The sequence below is a fragment of the Poecilia reticulata genome, chromosome 18, assembly GCF_904066995.2.
Source record: "Poecilia reticulata chromosome 18, P_reticulata-male-v2, whole genome shotgun sequence".
NCBI classification, from domain to species: domain Eukaryota; kingdom Metazoa; phylum Chordata; class Actinopteri; order Cyprinodontiformes; family Poeciliidae; genus Poecilia; species Poecilia reticulata.
This window is the reverse complement of record NC_088847.1, coordinates 7,501-25,000: the sequence shown is the minus strand read 5'-3', so window position 1 is coordinate 25,000 and position 17,500 is coordinate 7,501. Positions and strand designations below refer to the sequence as shown.

General features: G+C 59.2%; 2 protein-coding genes across 2 annotated transcripts; both read right to left on the bottom strand.

The window, feature by feature from the left end:
• Positions 1 to 5,060: 5,060 nt before the first annotated feature.
• Positions 5,061 to 6,358, bottom strand: LOC145548948 (uncharacterized). The gene is made up of 3 exons (XM_081600069.1): positions 5,774 to 6,358; positions 5,436 to 5,684; positions 5,061 to 5,363 (listed from the first exon to the last, which is right to left on the bottom strand). The coding sequence occupies exons 1-3, from the start codon at positions 6,356 to 6,358 to the stop codon at positions 5,076 to 5,078; spliced, it is 1,122 nt and encodes a 373-aa protein (XP_081456195.1). The 3' UTR covers positions 5,061 to 5,075.
• Positions 6,359 to 13,131: 6,773 nt separating this feature from the next.
• Positions 13,132 to 14,726, bottom strand: LOC145548930 (uncharacterized). The gene is made up of 3 exons (XM_081600043.1): positions 13,845 to 14,726; positions 13,507 to 13,755; positions 13,132 to 13,434 (listed from the first exon to the last, which is right to left on the bottom strand). Exons 1-3 carry the CDS (start codon positions 14,688 to 14,690, stop codon positions 13,147 to 13,149), a joined length of 1,383 nt encoding a protein of 460 aa, XP_081456169.1. The 5' UTR covers positions 14,691 to 14,726; the 3' UTR covers positions 13,132 to 13,146.
• Positions 14,727 to 17,500: the final 2,774 nt, after the last annotated feature.

Here is a 17,500-nt window from a genome sequence, read left to right as displayed (position 1 = left end):
GCTTTGATGCTAGAGCTCCAAAATTCGGTATGTGTGTAGGCCGAGACGAGATCGCAAAGGCTGCCAAGCCGCATCTCGATCGGGTCAAAATTGCCCTGTTGGTGGCCGTTAGAAGATGTGCAAAATTCGGGTACGCAGCGAACACTCTCCAGTTAAACCTATGGAGAAACCCAACATTTTTTACCAGAATCTAAGTCCTGCTGCCTTACCAGGGGCACGAACTTCCAGGGCCTGCGTACTGCTGGGTTAGTCCGAGGAGGGGTGCTTAAGTGTGGGTACACGTGCTCGGCCGGTGGGCCTGGCAGGCCCGGTTCTCAGTTGATGGCGAGAAAAGTCTAAGTCCCATCCAGGGACCGGACAGGGGGCGCTCGGCCGGAAGAGGCTGGGGAGGGTAGCCTCTCCCCGGTCAACCCAAGGCCACATCGTAAAACTGAGTTGCCTTACCAGGGGCACGAGCTTCCAGGGCCTGCGTACTGCTTGGTTTAGTCCGAGGAGGGGTGCTTAAGTGTGGGTTCACATACTCGTGTGGAGAGCCTGGTTCTATCGGGGGTGGGGGGGTTCCAAGACTGTGTCTGACCCCGGAGCCAAGTCTGGGTGTGGGCCTGGAGGTCAAGGCCTGGATGTCCAGGCCTGGATGTCTCTGCCTGGATGTCTGTGCCTGGATGTCCAGGCCTGGATGTCTGTGCCTGGATGTCCAGGCCTGGATGTCTCTGCCTGGATGTCTGTGCCTGGATGTCCAGGCCTGGATGTCTCTGCCTGGATGTCCGGCCTGGATGTCCGCTGGATGTCTTGCCTGGATGTCCAGGCCTGGATGTCTCTGCCTGGATGTCGGCCTGGATGTCCAGGCCCGGATGTCGCTGCCTGGATGTCTGTGCCTGGATGTCCAGCCTGGATGTCTCTGCCTGGATGTCCAGCCTGGATGTCCGCCTGGATGTCTGCCTGGATGTCCGGCCTGGATGTCTTGCCTGGATGTCCAGCCTGGATGTCTCTGCTGGATGTCTGTGCCTGGATGTCCAGCCTGGATGTCTCTGCCTGGATGTCTGCGCCTGGATGTCTCTGCCTGGATGTCTCTGCCTGGATGTCTGTGCCTGGATGTCTCTGCCTGGATGTCTCTGCCTGGATGTCTCTGCCTGGATGTCTGTGCCTGGATGTCTCTGCCTGGATGTCCCAGCCTGGATGTCTCTGCCTGGATGTCTCAGCCTGGATGTGTCTGCCTGGATGTCTCAGCCTGGATGTCCCAGCCTGGATGTCTCTGCCTGGATGTCTGTGCCTGGATGTCCAGGCCTGGATGTCTCTGCCTGGATGTCCCAGCCTGGATGTCCCAGCCTGGATGTCTCTGCCTGGATGTCTGTGCCTGGATGTCTCTGCCTGGATGTCTCAGCCTGGATGTCCCAGCCTGGATGTCTCTGCCTGGATGTCCCAGCCTGGATGTCTCTGCCTGGATGTCTGTGCCTGGATGTCTCTGCCTGGATGTCTGTGCCTGGATGTCTCTGCCTGGATGTCCCAGCCTGGATGTCTCTGCCTGGATGTCCCAGCCTGGTTCTGCAGGCCTGGATGTCTCTGCCTGGATGTCTGTGCCTGGTTCTGCAGGCCTGGATGTCTCTGCCTGGATGTCCCAGCCTGGTTCTGCAGGCCTGTATGTCTCTGTTGCTCCAGGCCCGGATTTCAAATTCGTACGGAACCTAGGCAAACTATATACTGGAAGAACCGGGCGAGTCCCAGGAGTGCCCCGGTGGTCTCCGATTTCGCCTAGGACGTTCCCCCGATTTTTAACGAATTTTTAAGCGATTTTCGCCAAAGCGGTCCCATTCGGTCCCCCGAAAAAGCGGTCAAAACGGACGGGAACCCTGGCATGTCATACCCCGATGGAACCGGGCGAGTCCCAGGAGTGCGCTGGTGGTGTCCGATTTGCTCCAGGACCTTCCTACGATTTTTAACGAATGTTTAAGCGATTTTCGCCAAAGCGGTCCCATTCGGTCCCCCGAAAAAGCGGTCAAAACGGACGGGAACCCTGGCATGTCATACCCCGATGGAACCGGGCGAGTCCCAGGAGTGCGCTGGTGGTGTCCGATTTGCTCCAGGACCTTCCTACGATTTTTAACGAATTTTTAAGCGATTTTCGCCAAAGCGGGTCCATTCGGTCCGCTTTCGCGGAAAAAAATGCACTTTTTCGGTAAAAACGCACCATGGCCCGATAGTCCGGAGTCCGGGGAACAGCCCCGTGCCATCCGTTTCCTTCTACCGCAAAGAACGACCGAGATATTAGCACCGGAAGGTCCGGTGCACACTAAAATGTCCGGTCTTTTTTACTTTCACTTTCGCCCATGAAACTCGCCGAGGGTATTGCGTCACCTTACCCGTCAAAACACTGCCGGAACGATATGAGAAGAGAGTTGGAAAAGAGGGACTTAGAAGAAAAATGGGAAAGTGAGGTCTTAGAAAATTATATTTTCGGAAACCTGGATGTCTGGCGAGCCTATCTAAGCAGGTTTCAGCCCTCTTTTCCCCCATTTTAGTGCATTTTGAGCGGTTTTAAAAAAAAAGTCTGCCTTTTCTCTGGAGAACCGGGGCTTTGGCCGACATGTCTCAGATTTGGCCGGTGAGTCTGCTGGGTCCTTCCGACGGGCCTGGAGGTTCTCTGGCTCGCCCCGGAGCTCTGTGGAAGGCAGGACAGAGCGGCAAGGACACCCTGGGCCCAGGCCGAAGGCGGTGTGCTCTGAGCGGACTCCGGTCCGCCCGGGGTCCCGCTGGAGGTCCTGGAGCTCCAGTGGATGTCTCCCACGCACACTTACACACACACAACCGACCGAACAGCACACGTGGCCTGCCATGAAGGGCTCCCGCCGGCCCTGGTGCTCTCAAGCACTGGCGCTTCGGCGAAGGGTTCCTCCAACCTTGCAGGTTCGCCTCTAGACCCGGGTACTGACAGTCTGTGGTACGGTACAAATGTGGCCTGCCATGAAGGGCTCTCGCCGGCCCTGGTGCTCTGAAGCATTGGCGCTTCGGCGAAGGGTTCCTTCAGCCTTGCAGGCCCGTCTCCTGACCCGTGCAGACGCGGGTCTGGAGGCATGTATGCCCGACCCCACCCGCTCCAGCCCGCGGTCGTACCATCGGTAGCGAGACCGAGACGTCCCGTCTGTCCCAGCCGTCTTTCACTGGTCCATCGCCGGTCGGTTCCAGTTGGGTATCGTTTGGGGGTGGAACCGGCCTCCGCAAGCGGCGGTGGCTCCAGGAGATCATAGAGTTTCTCAAACCCTGACGACGCACGACCTTTCGAGATGCATGCCCCGCGCCTCGGAGCCGGAAGTCGGCGGGCTCTCCTCCGGATAAAGCGCGCACCCACGCGGTGCGTCGCCGGAGCAACCTTCCGTCACCGGCCTGCCTAGTAGCATATGCTTGTCTAAAAGATTGAGCCACTGAGAGACCAGAGCTGCTGCGGCGTTGGGTTGCGGGGCCTTGAGTGAGGCCCCGCTCTCGGCGCGTGGCTCTTGTTGGCTCTCGGTGGCTACATAACTAATTGCTGGGTCGAGGTTCTTGGGGGGGGGAGCGCCGCGGGGAAACGGGGCCGGCCAGTCCTCAGGGTCTGGCCGGGGCCGGCCACGCCGCTTCGGCGGTTGTGGTTCGACCTGAGCCCCCGTCTCCCTCACACCGCTTTTCCCCCCCTCCCCCGTACTTGATAGCAGATCCTCGGCGCGGGGGTCTCGGCGGCCGGATGTCGCGTCCGGGGCGGGAGCGGCGGAGCCTCGGCTCCGTCCGTCTTCCGGCCCGCCGCGGCGCACGACCGTTCTCCGCGCCGGGCTCCGGCCCGCGGCTGTGCTCTTCCCGCCCCATTTAACTGTTTGGGGGGTGGGATTTGTATCTGTCGCGGACCGGCTCCACCGACTTAGTCCGGGGCCGACCACCCGCCGAAGGCGCCCTCCGGGGCCGCCCGGCAGCCTCTGCTCCAAAGCGCTCGTAACCGTCGCTCCGACCCCGAAGGGCTTCGCGGGGCCGGACGGCGGAGCGAGCGTTGGAGGCTGCGTCGGGGCGGCGCCGAGCGCACGGCGAACCTACGGTGACGGCCCCAAACTCGGAACCGAAAACCCCCAGTGCGGGGACGCGGCTAAGCCCTGGCCGCTCTCCGCGCGCCGGCTGGTACCCAACTCTCCCCTCTCCCCCGGAGAGGGCACGGGGGGTTCAATGACTCGCCTCGGCGGCGGACCTTCGCCCTGTCGGGCGGGGGCCCTCGGCGAGTCGAGCGCCAGTCGGTCGCTTTTGTCAAACCCACATTCTCTGAGCTTTCCCTGAACAGACACACAAAAGCTCTTAGCGATGGATCACTCTGCCAGTGGTGAAGAGAAGTTCAGACCGTCGTGAGAGAGGGGTACCCACTGACATTCAAGAGATTCCCCCCTCGATCCTATCCTTTTTGTCGGCCGACCTCCGGGGCCCCCACGAAAGGACCGTTGCCATACCAGGGGCACGAACTTCCTCCGGTTCCCAGGCGAGGGTGCAGGCCTCAGCTCGCCCCCCACAACCCTTCGGTTCCCGGTTCTCTCTCCCTTCCCGGTTCTCTGACCCTTCAGAGGCGATTGGGGGCCAGCGTCGGTCATCCGTGACCGGTGTGGGCCTGCCACACTCCGGTGTGGCAGACCTCGGCCCCCTTCCCTCCCTTGGTCTGGTTTGATCCTGCCCCACTAGGGGCACGAGCTTCTAGGCCCTGTGTGCTGGGGGGTTGGGGTCCGAGGAGGGGGACCACAGTATGTGTGCGCAGGTTCGGCCGGTGCCTTGCTGGTTACGGTTCTCTGACCCTCCAGGATGGAGAGGGGGCTGGCCGGCCTCTCGAGGCCGGCCAGGGCCCGTCACGCTCGGGCGTGTGGCGGGCCTGTCCCCTCTCCTGCCAGTCTCTGGGTCATCAGACCTCTCCAGGGGCACGAACTTCCAGGGCCTGCGTACTTCTGGGGCCGATGAGGTGTGTTTCAGTGTGGCTTCACTTACTCGTCTGGAGGGCCTGGTTGTATGGTTCTCTCTGCCCGTAGGTTTTCCCCAAAACACCCCAATAATAAAGCAGATTTAGCGGTAAACATTTAAATTCTTTATTGAATAGTTCCAGTGGGTGGCTCCGTCTCTGTAGGACTGCTTGATGGAGCCAGATCCCCCGAGGAGTCACCATCCGTAGCCAGTACACTGGCAGGACTAGCGGCCCTGGATCTTCCAGAGCTCGGAGAGGATTGGGGTGCTGTGGCTCGGTCGAACGCGTTCCGGATGTCAGCCAATTGCTCCGCGGTGAGATGGTTGGCATAGTACCGGTCCGCGGTCCTCGTGTCATGACACATGACCCTAGACAGTTGTCCCCTGACCTCGCTGCCGTGCGCATCCCGTGCCTGCGTAGAACCAGAAAATACATTTAAAAACAGAAAAGCGGGTGAGTTCAGAGCCGTTAATGGATCACTCACGTGGGTCGCTACCGCTGTCCTTAGATCGGTTACCGTGGGACGGCCCGGAAGTCCCATTGAGCTCCATGCACACGCCGCGTATTTGCTTAGCCGTCTTATACGCGTCTGTTGTGCGCTGAAAAACAGTAGCTTGCAGCGTGGTTCCAGCAGCCGGCGGACACCCATCCAACGTACGAACCACCCGAACTCGGCATGGCTCAAGAACAGCTGGGCGGCGCCGAACGCACGGTTCGTCTTGTGCCTCCTCACCTGAGGAGAGATCAGATTAGATTAGATTAGCTTCCCATGCCCGTTCCCCAGGTCTGGTTCTACCAGGTCTGGTTCTACCAGAAACTTACATTAATCACAAAGCCCGGAGCGCCTTCCTGGGCTTCATCAATCGCTTCCTGGAGCTCGTCGGCAGTCATGTTTGTCAAGACCCCTGCTCTGTGACCATAGACCGCAGAGAGATAGCAAGCTAGGTAACCATAGAACTGGTTCCGCAACTGGATGGTTGGCTGGTTCTCCAGCTTTCTTAGCAGGGAAGGGATTGTCGTCCTGGCCAGGGTCTTGCAGGTTCTCAGCTGGGTTCTGGTGACGGTCCGCCGTTCCTTGGAGCGCTTAACTTCGATCTGGTGGAGGGTCACCTCGGTGGCTATTTGGAGGAGGTCAGCCTTGACCGCTCTGCTGACGGCGGTGATCTGTCTCCGGGTCAGCCTGCATTCCCGCGGGGGTGTAGCGGCAAAGTAATCCATGAACTGGGACAGGTTCACCAGGTAAACTTTAACAGTCGTTATGGCTCTTTTCTTCAGCTTCAGTGCCTGCGGGAAGGCGTGGACCCGTTCCACGTCGTCCAGGAACTTCCAGGTGGGGTTGACCTGCCTGCCGTGTGCAATAAATGAGAGAAAGCTACGGACCCGACCCAGCTTGGAGCGTGCGTTCATCCGTGCTGTGGCTTGGCAGGGCACCCCGCAGATCTGATGGAATCTTCAAGGTAGCGCTCCACGGGTGGTGGAAGCTTCCTTGGAGCAAATGGCAGTAGGGCAAGTCCTTTGACTGGCCTTGTGGAGGTTGATGTTGCATGGGTATCAGAGTCGGTCTGGCCCGCGGAGAAGCTGCAGGAGACGGGGCTCCGGTGGCTGCAGGAGACGGGGCTCCGGTGGCTGCAGGTGAACCAGGCGGAGAAGCAGAAGCAGGCATGGTGACAGCATGAGGAGAAGAGTCTGTACTTGAAGCGGCCGTGGTGCCCGCGTGGTGGCCGGGAGACGACGACACGTCTGCGTCTTCCCTGCGATCTGGAGCTCTGCTGTTCGGGTCTTGGGCTCCAGGCCGGATGCCAGCGGCGGGTCGGATCCGTGGAGCGAAGCTCTGCGATGGCGCGGAGAGTGGACGCCACTGAAGCTGAGAAGAGGTCGCTAACACCTGTGGCTCGAGGCGGTTGTGAACCGGATAGTGTCTGTCCACCCTGGACCATGTATCCACAGCCTGACTGGGCAGTCATCCCACGGATGTTCACCGTCTGTGGGCGAAGGCAAGTATCTTCCGTCACAGGGTTTAAATGCAATGGACGCTCTAAATGCTTGGGCAGCTGAGAAACTTGCCTTGGCAGATGGGCAGCGTGGTTGGGGCATCTGGACCACGTCTGCAGTATGGAGAACGGTCTGGCAGAAGCTTGGTTTCCGGAGAAGTCGCAGCAGAAGGCTGGAACGGGCAGCTGGGTTCTATTGAGCCTGATTGCGAGGCGGCAGGCAGGCAGGCAGGCAGGGCGCTGATTGCCGATTGCCCCAGCTGCTCTGCTGCTCTGAAACTCTATGCCTTACCAGGGCACAAAAGAATGATTGGGATTTAAACACCTTATGCGAAAAACACTACTGAATGAGATAAAGAAAGTCTGAAAGTGGGTGATAGACAAAAAATGACAAAGTGTTCCCAACACTTAGAAATATTTCAGACACAGAAAATGACAAAGTGTTATTGAATAGCCAGAATGACAGGGTGGTGAATGGAGCCAGGGCAGCGATATGGGCCCCGCTCCAGTAACGAGTTAGGGCAGCGATTCCGGCGCCCGCGCCTCTGTTTACGAGTGGTGAATGGAGCCAGGGCCGCGACTACTGGCGCCCGCCTCAGTAACGAGTTAGGGCAGCGACTGCCGGCGCCCGCCGCCAATGTTTACAAGTGGTGAATGGAGCCAGGGCCGCGACTACTGGCGCCCGCCTCCAGTAACGAGTTAGGGCAGCGACTGCCGGCGCCCCGCCGCGGTGAACGGTGCCAGGGCCCGTTAAGAGTGGACAGTGTCCACAGACCATAAGGAGGGTTATGGTAACTGGAAATAAAACCGCGTGGCATTACCACTTAACGTGGTCCCACAGAGCTGAAACTTCGTGGGGGTGTTCAGTCCGACCCCATGGACCGTATGCCACCGCTTGTTCAATCCAGGCACGCCCCTGTGGGGTCGATCCGGACCCCCCATTTCTAAAAACGGCACCGGCCCCCAGCAAGAACCGTAGTAGCTGGAGCTATAAAAATCGGTACGTTTAAAGAGCTAGACGAGATCGCAAAGGCTGCCAAGCCGCATCGCGATCGGATCAAAATTGCCCTGTTGGTGGCCGTTAGAATATGTGGAAAATTATGGTTCCGGGCGGCCATTTCCCATTCAAATCAATGGAGCGGTTTTTCTGGAAACACGAAATTCAAACACCAGGGAGACCCACTTAACGTGGTCCAACGGAGCTGAAACTTCGTGGGGGTGTTCAGTCCGACCACATGGAACTAATGTCACCGGTTTTTCAATTCAGGCACGCCCCCTTGTGTCGATCCGGACCTGGGGTCCGAAAACCGCACATGGCTCTGAAGGGCCAAGCTTTGATGCTAGAGCTCCAAAATTCGGTATGTGTGTAGGCCGAGACGAGATCGCAAAGGCTGCCAAGCCGCATCTCGATCGGGTCAAAATTGCCCTGTTGGTGGCCGTTAGAAGATGTGCAAAATTCGGGTACGCAGCGAACACTCTCCAGTTAAACCTATGGAGAAACCCAACATTTTTTACCAGAATCTAAGTCCTGCTGCCTTACCAGGGGCACGAACTTCCAGGGCCTGCGTACTGCTGGGTTAGTCCGGGAGGGGTGCTTAAGTGTGGGTACACGTGCTCGGCCGGTGGGCCTGGCAGGCCCGGTTCTCAGTTGATGGCGAGAAAAAGTCTAAGTCCCATCCAGGGACCGGACAGGGGGCGCTCGGCCGGAAGAGGCTGGGGAGGGTAGCCTCTCCCCGGTCAACCCAAGGCCACATCGTAAAACTGAGTTGCCTTACCAGGGGCACGAGCTTCCAGGGCCTGCGTACTGCTTGGTTTAGTCCGAGGAGGGGTGCTTAAGTGTGGGTTCACATACTCGTGTGGAGAGCCTGGTTCTATCGGGGGTGGGGGGGGGTTCCAAGACTGTGTCTGACCCCGGAGCCAAGTCTGGGTGTGGGCCTGGAGGTCAAGGCCTGGATGTCCAGGCCTGGATGTCTCTGCCTGGATGTCTGTGCCTGGATGTCCAGGCCTGGATGTCTGTGCCTGGATGTCCAGGCCTGGATGTCTCTGCCTGGATGTCTGTGCCTGGATGTCCAGGCCTGGATGTCTCTGCCTGGATGTCCAGGCCTGGATGTCTCTGCCTGGATGTCTGTGCCTGGATGTCCAGGCCTGGATGTCTCTGCCTGGATGTCGGCTGGATGTCCAGGCCTGGATGTCTTGCCTGGATGTCCAGGCCTGGATGNCTCTGCCTGGATGTCTGTGCCTGGATGTCCAGGCCTGGATGTCTGTGCCTGGATGTCCAGGCCTGGATGTCTCTGCCTGGATGTCTGTGCCTGGATGTCCAGGCCTGGATGTCTCTGCCTGGATGTCCAGGCCTGGATGTCTCTGCCTGGATGTCTGTGCCTGGATGTCCAGGCCTGGATGTCTCTGCCTGGATGTCCAGGCCTGGATGTCTCTGCCTGGATGTCTGTGCCTGGATGTCCAGCCTGGATGTCTCTGCCTGGATGTCCCTGGATGTCCGCCTGGATGTCTCTGCCTGGATGTCCTGATGTCTGCCTGGATGTCCTGGATGTCCAGCCTGGATGTCTGCTGGATGTCCCTGGATGTCTCTGCCTGGATGTCTTGCCTGGATGTCGCCTGGATGTCTCTGCCTGGATGTCCAGCCTGGATGTCTCTGCCTGGATGTCGCCTGGTTCTGCAGGCCTGGATGTCTCTGCCTGGATGTCCCAGCCTGGTTCTGCAGGCCTGGATGTCTCTGCCTGGATGTCCCAGCCTGGTTCTGCAGGCCTGTATGTCTCTGTTGCTCCAGGCCCGGATTTCAAATTCGTACGGAACCTAGGCAAACTATATACTGGAAGAACCGGGCGAGTCCCAGGAGTGCCCCGGTGGTCTCCGATTTCGCCTAGGACGTTCCCCCGATTTTTAACGAATTTTTAAGCGATTTTCGCCAAAGCGGTCCCATTCGGTCCCCCGAAAAAGCGGTCAAAACGGACGGGAACCCTGGCATGTCATACCCCGATGGAACCGGGCGAGTCCCAGGAGTGCGCTGGTGGTGTCCGATTTGCTCCAGGACCTTCCTACGATTTTTAACGAATGTTTAAGCGATTTTCGCCAAAGCGGTCCCATTCGGTCCCCCGAAAAAGCGGTCAAAACGGACGGGAACCCTGGCATGTCATACCCCGATGGAACCGGGCGAGTCCCAGGAGTGCGCTGGTGGTGTCCGATTTGCTCCAGGACCTTCCTACGATTTTTAACGAATTTTTAAGCGATTTTCGCCAAAGCGGGTCCATTCGGTCCGCTTTCGCGGAAAAAAATGCACTTTTTCGGTAAAAACGCACCATGGCCCGATAGTCCGGAGTCCGGGGAACAGCCCCGTGCCATCCGTTTCCTTCTACCGCAAAGAACGACCGAGATATTAGCACCGGAAGGTCCGGTGCACACTAAAATGTCCGGTCTTTTTTACTTTCACTTTCGCCCATGAAACTCGCCGAGGGTATTGCGTCACCTTACCCGTCAAAACACTGCCGGAACGATATGAGAAGAGAGTTGGAAAAGAGGGACTTAGAAGAAAAATGGGAAAGTGAGGTCTTAGAAAATTATATTTTCGGAAACCTGGATGTCTGGCGAGCCTATCTAAGCAGGTTTCAGCCCTCTTTTCCCCCATTTTAGTGCATTTTGAGCGGTTTTAAAAAAAAAAGTCTGCCTTTTCTCTGGAGAACCGGGGCTTTGGCCGACATGTCTCAGATTTGGCCGGTGAGTCTGCTGGGTCCTTCCGACGGGCCTGGAGGTTCTCTGGCTCGCCCCGGAGCTCTGTGGAAGGCAGGACAGAGCGGCAAGGACACCCTGGGCCCAGGCCGAAGGCGGTGTGCTCTGAGCGGACTCCGGTCCGCCCGGGGTCCCGCTGGAGGTCCTGGAGCTCCAGTGGATGTCTCCCACGCACACTTACACACACACAACCGACCGAACAGCACACGTGGCCTGCCATGAAGGGCTCCCGCCGGCCCTGGTGCTCTCAAGCACTGGCGCTTCGGCGAAGGGTTCCTCCAACCTTGCAGGTTCGCCTCTAGACCCGGGTACTGACAGTCTGTGGTACGGTACAAATGTGGCCTGCCATGAAGGGCTCTCGCCGGCCCTGGTGCTCTGAAGCATTGGCGCTTCGGCGAAGGGTTCCTTCAGCCTTGCAGGCCCGTCTCCTGACCCGTGCAGACGCGGGTCTGGAGGCATGTATGCCCGACCCCACCCGCTCCAGCCCGCGGTCGTACCATCGGTAGCGAGACCGAGACGTCCCGTCTGTCCCAGCCGTCTTTCACTGGTCCATCGCCGGTCGGTTCCAGTTGGGTATCGTTTGGGGGTGGAACCGGCCTCCGCAAGCGGCGGTGGCTCCAGGAGATCATAGAGTTTCTCAAACCCTGACGACGCACGACCTTTCGAGATGCATGCCCCGCGCCTCGGAGCCGGAAGTCGGCGGGCTCTCCTCCGGATAAAGCGCGCACCCACGCGGTGCGTCGCCGGAGCAACCTTCCGTCACCGGCCTGCCTAGTAGCATATGCTTGTCTAAAAGATTGAGCCACTGAGAGACCAGAGCTGCTGCGGCGTTGGGTTGCGGGGCCTTGAGTGAGGCCCCGCTCTCGGCGCGTGGCTCTTGTTGGCTCTCGGTGGCTACATAACTAATTGCTGGGTCGAGGTTCTTGGGGGGGGGAGCGCCGCGGGGAAACGGGGCCGGCCAGTCCTCAGGGTCTGGCCGGGGCCGGCCACGCCGCTTCGGCGGTTGTGGTTCGACCTGAGCCCCCCGTCTCCCTCACACCGCTTTTCCCCCCCTCCCCCGTACTTGATAGCAGATCCTCGGCGCGGGGGTCTCGGCGGCCGGATGTCGCGTCCGGGGCGGGAGCGGCGGAGCCTCGGCTCCGTCCGTCTTCCGGCCCGCCGCGGCGCACGACCGTTCTCCGCGCCGGGCTCCGGCCCGCGGCTGTGCTCTTCCCGCCCCATTTAACTGTTTGGGGGTGGGATTTGTATCTGTCGCGGACCGGCTCCACCGACTTAGTCCGGGGCCGACCACCCGCCGAAGGCGCCCTCCGGGCCGCCCGGCAGCCTCTGCTCCAAAGCGCTCGTAACCGTCGCTCCGACCCCGAAGGGCTTCGCGGGGCCGGACGGCGGAGCGAGCGTTGGAGGCTGCGTCGGGGCGGCGCCGAGCGCACGGCGAACCTACGGTGACGGCCCCAAACTCGGAACCGAAAACCCCCAGTGCGGGGACGCGGCTAAGCCCTGGCCGCTCTCCGCGCGCCGGCTGGTACCCAACTCTCCCCTCTCCCCCGGAGAGGGCACGGGGGGTTCAATGACTCGCCTCGGCGGCGGACCTTCGCCCTGTCGGGCGGGGGCCCTCGGCGAGTCGAGCGCCAGTCGGTCGCTTTTGTCAAACCCACATTCTCTGAGCTTTCCCTGAACAGACACACAAAAGCTCTTAGCGATGGATCACTCTGCCAGTGGTGAAGAGAAGTTCAGACCGTCGTGAGAGAGGGGTACCCACTGACATTCAAGAGATTCCCCCCTCGATCCTATCCTTTTTGTCGGCCGACCTCCGGGGCCCCCACGAAAGGACCGTTGCCATACCAGGGGCACGAACTTCCTCCGGTTCCCAGGCGAGGGTGCAGGCCTCAGCTCGCCCCCCACAACCCTTCGGTTCCCGGTTCTCTCTCCCTTCCCGGTTCTCTGACCCTTCAGAGGCGATTGGGGGCCAGCGTCGGTCATCCGTGACCGGTGTGGGCCTGCCACACTCCGGTGTGGCAGACCTCGGCCCCCTTCCCTCCCTTGGTCTGGTTTGATCCTGCCCCACTAGGGGCACGAGCTTCTAGGCCCTGTGTGCTGGGGGGTTGGGGTCCGAGGAGGGGGACCACAGTATGTGTGCGCAGGTTCGGCCGGTGCCTTGCTGGTTACGGTTCTCTGACCCTCCAGGATGGAGAGGGGGCTGGCCGGCCTCTCGAGGCCGGCCAGGGCCCGTCACGCTCGGGCGTGTGGCGGGCCTGTCCCCTCTCCTGCCAGTCTCTGGGTCATCAGACCTCTCCAGGGGCACGAACTTCCAGGGCCTGCGTACTTCTGGGGCCGATGAGGTGTGTTTCAGTGTGGCTTCACTTACTCGTCTGGAGGGCCTGGTTGTATGGTTCTCTCTGCCCGTAGGTTTTCCCCAAAACACCCCAATAATAAAGCAGATTTAGCGGTAAACATTTAAATTCTTTATTGAATAGTTCCAGTGGGTGGCTCCGTCTCTGTAGGACTGCTTGATGGAGCCAGATCCCCCGAGGAGTCACCATCCGTAGCCAGTACACTGGCAGGACTAGCGGCCCTGGATCTTCCAGAGCTCGGAGAGGATTGGGGTGCTGTGGCTCGGTCGAACGCGTTCCGGATGTCAGCCAATTGCTCCGCGGTGAGATGGTTGGCATAGTACCGGTCCGCGGTCCTCGTGTCATGACACATGACCCTAGACAGTTGTCCCCTGACCTCGCTGCCGTGCGCATCCCGTGCCTGCGTAGAACCAGAAAATACATTTAAAAACAGAAAAGCGGGTGAGTTCAGAGCCGTTAATGGATCACTCACGTGGGTCGCTACCGCTGTCCTTAGATCGGTTACCGTGGGACGGCCCGGAAGTCCCATTGAGCTCCATGCACACGCCGCGTATTTGCTTAGCCGTCTTATACGCGTCTGTTGTGCGCTGAAAAACAGTAGCTTGCAGCGTGGTTCCAGCAGCCGGCGGACACCCATCCAACGTACGAACCACCCGAACTCGGCATGGCTCAAGAACAGCTGGGCGGCGCCGAACGCACGGTTCGTCTTGTGCCTCCTCACCTGAGGAGAGATCAGATTAGATTAGATTAGCTTCCCATGCCCGTTCCCCAGGTCTGGTTCTACCAGGTCTGGTTCTACCAGAAACTTACATTAATCACAAAGCCCGGAGCGCCTTCCTGGGCTTCATCAATCGCTTCCTGGAGCTCGTCGGCAGTCATGTTTGTCAAGACCCCTGCTCTGTGACCATAGACCGCAGAGAGATAGCAAGCTAGGTAACCATAGAACTGGTTCCGCAACTGGATGGTTGGCTGGTTCTCCAGCTTTCTTAGCAGGGAAGGGATTGTCGTCCTGGCCAGGGTCTTGCAGGTTCTCAGCTGGGTTCTGGTGACGGTCCGCCGTTCCTTGGAGCGCTTAACTTCGATCTGGTGGAGGGTCACCTCGGTGGCTATTTGGAGGAGGTCAGCCTTGACCGCTCTGCTGACGGCGGTGATCTGTCTCCGGGTCAGCCTGCATTCCCGCGGGGGTGTAGCGGCAAAGTAATCCATGAACTGGGACAGGTTCACCAGGTAAACTTTAACAGTCGTTATGGCTCTTTTCTTCAGCTTCAGTGCCTGCGGGAAGGCGTGGACCCGTTCCACGTCGTCCAGGAACTTCCAGGTGGGGTTGACCTGCCTGCCGTGTGCAATAAATGAGAGAAAGCTACGGACCCGACCCAGCTTGGAGCGTGCGTTCATCCTGTGCTGTGCGCTCGGCAGGGCACCCCGCAGATCTGAATGGAACTCTTCAAGGTAGCGCTCCACGGGTGGTGGAAACTTCCTTGGAGCAAATGGCAGCAGGGCAAGTCCTCTGACTGGCCTTGTGGAGGTTGATGTTGCAGGGGAATCAGAGTCGGTCTGGCCCTGCGGAGAAGCTGCAGGAGACGGGGCTCCGGTGGCTGCAGGAGACGGGGCTCCGGTGGCTGCAGGTGAACCAGGCGGAGAAGCAGAAGCAGGCATGGTGACAGCATGAGGAGAAGAGTCTGTACTTGAAAGCGGCCGTGGGCCCTGCGTTGTGTGGGCCAGGAGACGACGACACGTCTGCGTCTCTCCCTGCGACTCTGGAGCTCTGCTGTTCGGGTCTTGGGCTCCAGGCCGGATGCCAGCGGCGGGTCGGATCCGTGGAGCGAAGCTCTGCGATGGCGCGGAGAGTGGACGCCACTGAAGCTGGAGAAGAGGTCGCGTAACACCTGTGGCTCGAGGCGGTTGTGAACCTGGATAGTGTCTGTCCACCCTTGGACCAGAGTATCCGCAGCCTGACTGGGCAGCATCCCACGGATGTTCACCGTCTGTGGGCGAAGGCTACTAGTATCTTCCGTCAACAGGGTTTAAATGCAATGAAACGCTCTAAATGCTTGGGCAGCTGAGCAAACTTGCCTTGGCAGACGGGCAGCGTGGTTTTGGGGCATCTGGACCACGTCTGCAGTAGAAACGTCCGGCAGAAGCGTTGTTGTCCGGAGAAGTTGCAGCAGCGAGGGTGGAACGGGCAGCTGGGTCTATTGAGCCTGATTGCGAGGCGGCAGCGGCAGGCAGCAGCAGGCGGCAGGGCGCTGATTGCGCGATTGCTTCCAGCCGCACAGAATGTCTCAGAAAACTTTCTAAGTGTTGAATCAATCATGCCTTACCAGGGCACGAAAAGAATTGATTGGGATTTAAACACCTTATGCGAAAAAACACTATCTGAATGAGGATAAAGAAAGTCTGAAAAGTGGGTGATAGACAAAAAAATGACAAAGTGTTCCCAACACTTAGAAATATTTCAGACACCAGAAAAATGACAAAGTGTTCCAACACTTAGAAATATTTCAGACACCAGAAAAATGACAAAGTGTTTGTGGTGAATGGAGCCAGGGCAGCGACTACTGGCGCCCCGCCTCCAGTAACGAGTTAGGGCAGCGACTTCCGGCGCCCCGCCGCCTCTGTTTACGAGTGGTGAATGGAGCCAGGGCCGCGACTACTGGCGCCCCGCCTCCAGTAACGAGTTAGGGCAGCGACTGCCGGCGCCCCGCCGCCAATGTTTACAAGTGGTGAATGGAGCCAGGGCCGCGACTACTGGCGCCCCGCCTCCAGTAACGAGTTAGGGCAGCGACTGCCGGCGCCCCGCCGCGGTGAACGGTGCCAGGGCGCCGTTAAGAGTGGACAGTGTCCACAGACCATAAGGAGGGTTATGGTAACTGGAAATAAAACCGCGTGGCATTACCACTTAACGTGGTCCCACAGAGCTGAAACTTCGTGGGGGTGTTCAGTCCGACCCCATGGACCGTATGCCACCGCTTGTTCAATCCAGGCACGCCCCTGTGGGGTCGATCCGGACCCCCCATTTCTAAAAACGGCACCGGCCCCCCAGCAAGAACCGTAGTAGCTGGAGCTATAAAAATCGGTACGTTTAAAGAGCTAGACGAGATCGCAAAGGCTGCCAAGCCGCATCGCGATCGGATCAAAATTGCCCTGTTGGTGGCCGTTAGAATATGTGGAAAATTATGGTTCCGGGCGGCCATTTCCCATTCAAATCAATGGAGCGGTTTTTCTGGAAACACGAAATTCAAACACCAGGGAGACCCACTTAACGTGGTCCAACGGAGCTGAAACTTCGTGGGGGTGTTCAGTCCGACCACATGGAACTAATGTCACCGGTTTTTCAATTCAGGCACGCCCCCTTGTGTCGATCCGGACCTGGGGTCCGAAAACCGCACATGGCTCTGAAGGGCCAAGCTTTGATGCTAGAGCTCCAAAATTCGGTGTGTGTGTAGGCCGAGACGAGATCGCAAAGGCTGCCAAGCCGCATCGCGATCGGGTCAAAATTGCCCTGTTGGTGGCCGTTAGAAGATGTGCAAAATTTGGGTACGCAGCGAACACTCTCCAGTTAAACCTATGGAGAAACCCAACATTTTTACCAGAATCTAAGTCCTGCTGCCTTACCAGGGGCACGAACTTCCAGGGCCTGCGTACTGCTGGGTTTAGTCCGTGGATGGGTGCTTAAGTGTGGGTTCACGTGCTCGGCCGGTGGGCCTGGCAGGCCCGGTTCTCAGTTGATGGCGAGAAAAAGTCTAAGTCCCATCCAGGGACCGGAAAGGGGGCGCTCGGCCGGAAGAGGCTGGGGAGGGTAGCCTCTCCCCGGTCAACCCAAGGCCACATCGTAAAACTGAGTTGCCTTACCAGGGGCACGAGCTTCCAGGGCCTGCGTACTGCTTGGTTTAGTCCGAGGAGGGGTGCTTAAGTGTGGGTTCACATACTCGTGTGGAGAGCCTGGTTCTATCGGGGGTGGGGGGGGTTCCAAGACTGTGTCTGACCCCGGAGCCAAGTCTGGGTGTGGGCCTGGAGGTCAAGGCCTGGATGTCCAGGCCTGGAGGTCAAGGCCTGGATGTCCAGGCCTGGATGTCTCTGCCTGGATGTCTGTGCCTGGATGTCCAGGCCTGGATGTCTGTGCCTGGATGTCCAGGCCTGGATGTCTCTGCCTGGATGTCTGTGCCTGGATGTCCAGGCCTGGATGTCTCTGCCTGGATGTCCAGGCCTGGATGTCCAGGCCTGGATGTCTGTGCCTGGATGTCCAGGCCTGGATGTCTCTGCCTGGATGTCTGTGCCTGGATGTCCAGGCCTGGATGTCTCTGCCTGGATGTCCATGCCTGGATGTCCTGGCCTGGATGTCTGTGCCTGGATGTCCAGGCCTGGATGTCTCTGCCTGGATGTCCAGGCCTGGATGTCTCTGCCTGGATGTCTGTGCCTGGATGTCCAGGCCTGGATGTCTGTGCCTGGATGTCCAGGCCTGGATG

Excerpts from the sequence above, each read along its gene's own strand:
- LOC145548948 (XM_081600069.1), bottom strand. The coding sequence starts at position 6,358 with ATGAACGCACGCTCCAAGCTGGGTCGGGTCCGTAGCTTTCTCTCATTT. Across the intron at positions 5,685-5,773 it reads CTCCGGGCTTTGTGATTAAT|GTGAGGAGGCACAAGACGAA; the intron begins GTAAGTTTCTGG and ends ATCTCTCCTCAG. Across the intron at positions 5,364-5,435 it reads GGACAGCGGTAGCGACCCAC|GCACGGGATGCGCACGGCAG; the intron begins GTGAGTGATCCA and ends GGTTCTACGCAG.
- LOC145548930 (XM_081600043.1), bottom strand. The coding sequence starts at position 14,690 with ATGCCTGCTTCTGCTTCTCCGCCTGGTTCACCTGCAGCCACCGGAGCC. Across the intron at positions 13,756-13,844 it reads CTCCGGGCTTTGTGATTAAT|GTGAGGAGGCACAAGACGAA; the intron begins GTAAGTTTCTGG and ends ATCTCTCCTCAG. Across the intron at positions 13,435-13,506 it reads GGACAGCGGTAGCGACCCAC|GCACGGGATGCGCACGGCAG; the intron begins GTGAGTGATCCA and ends GGTTCTACGCAG.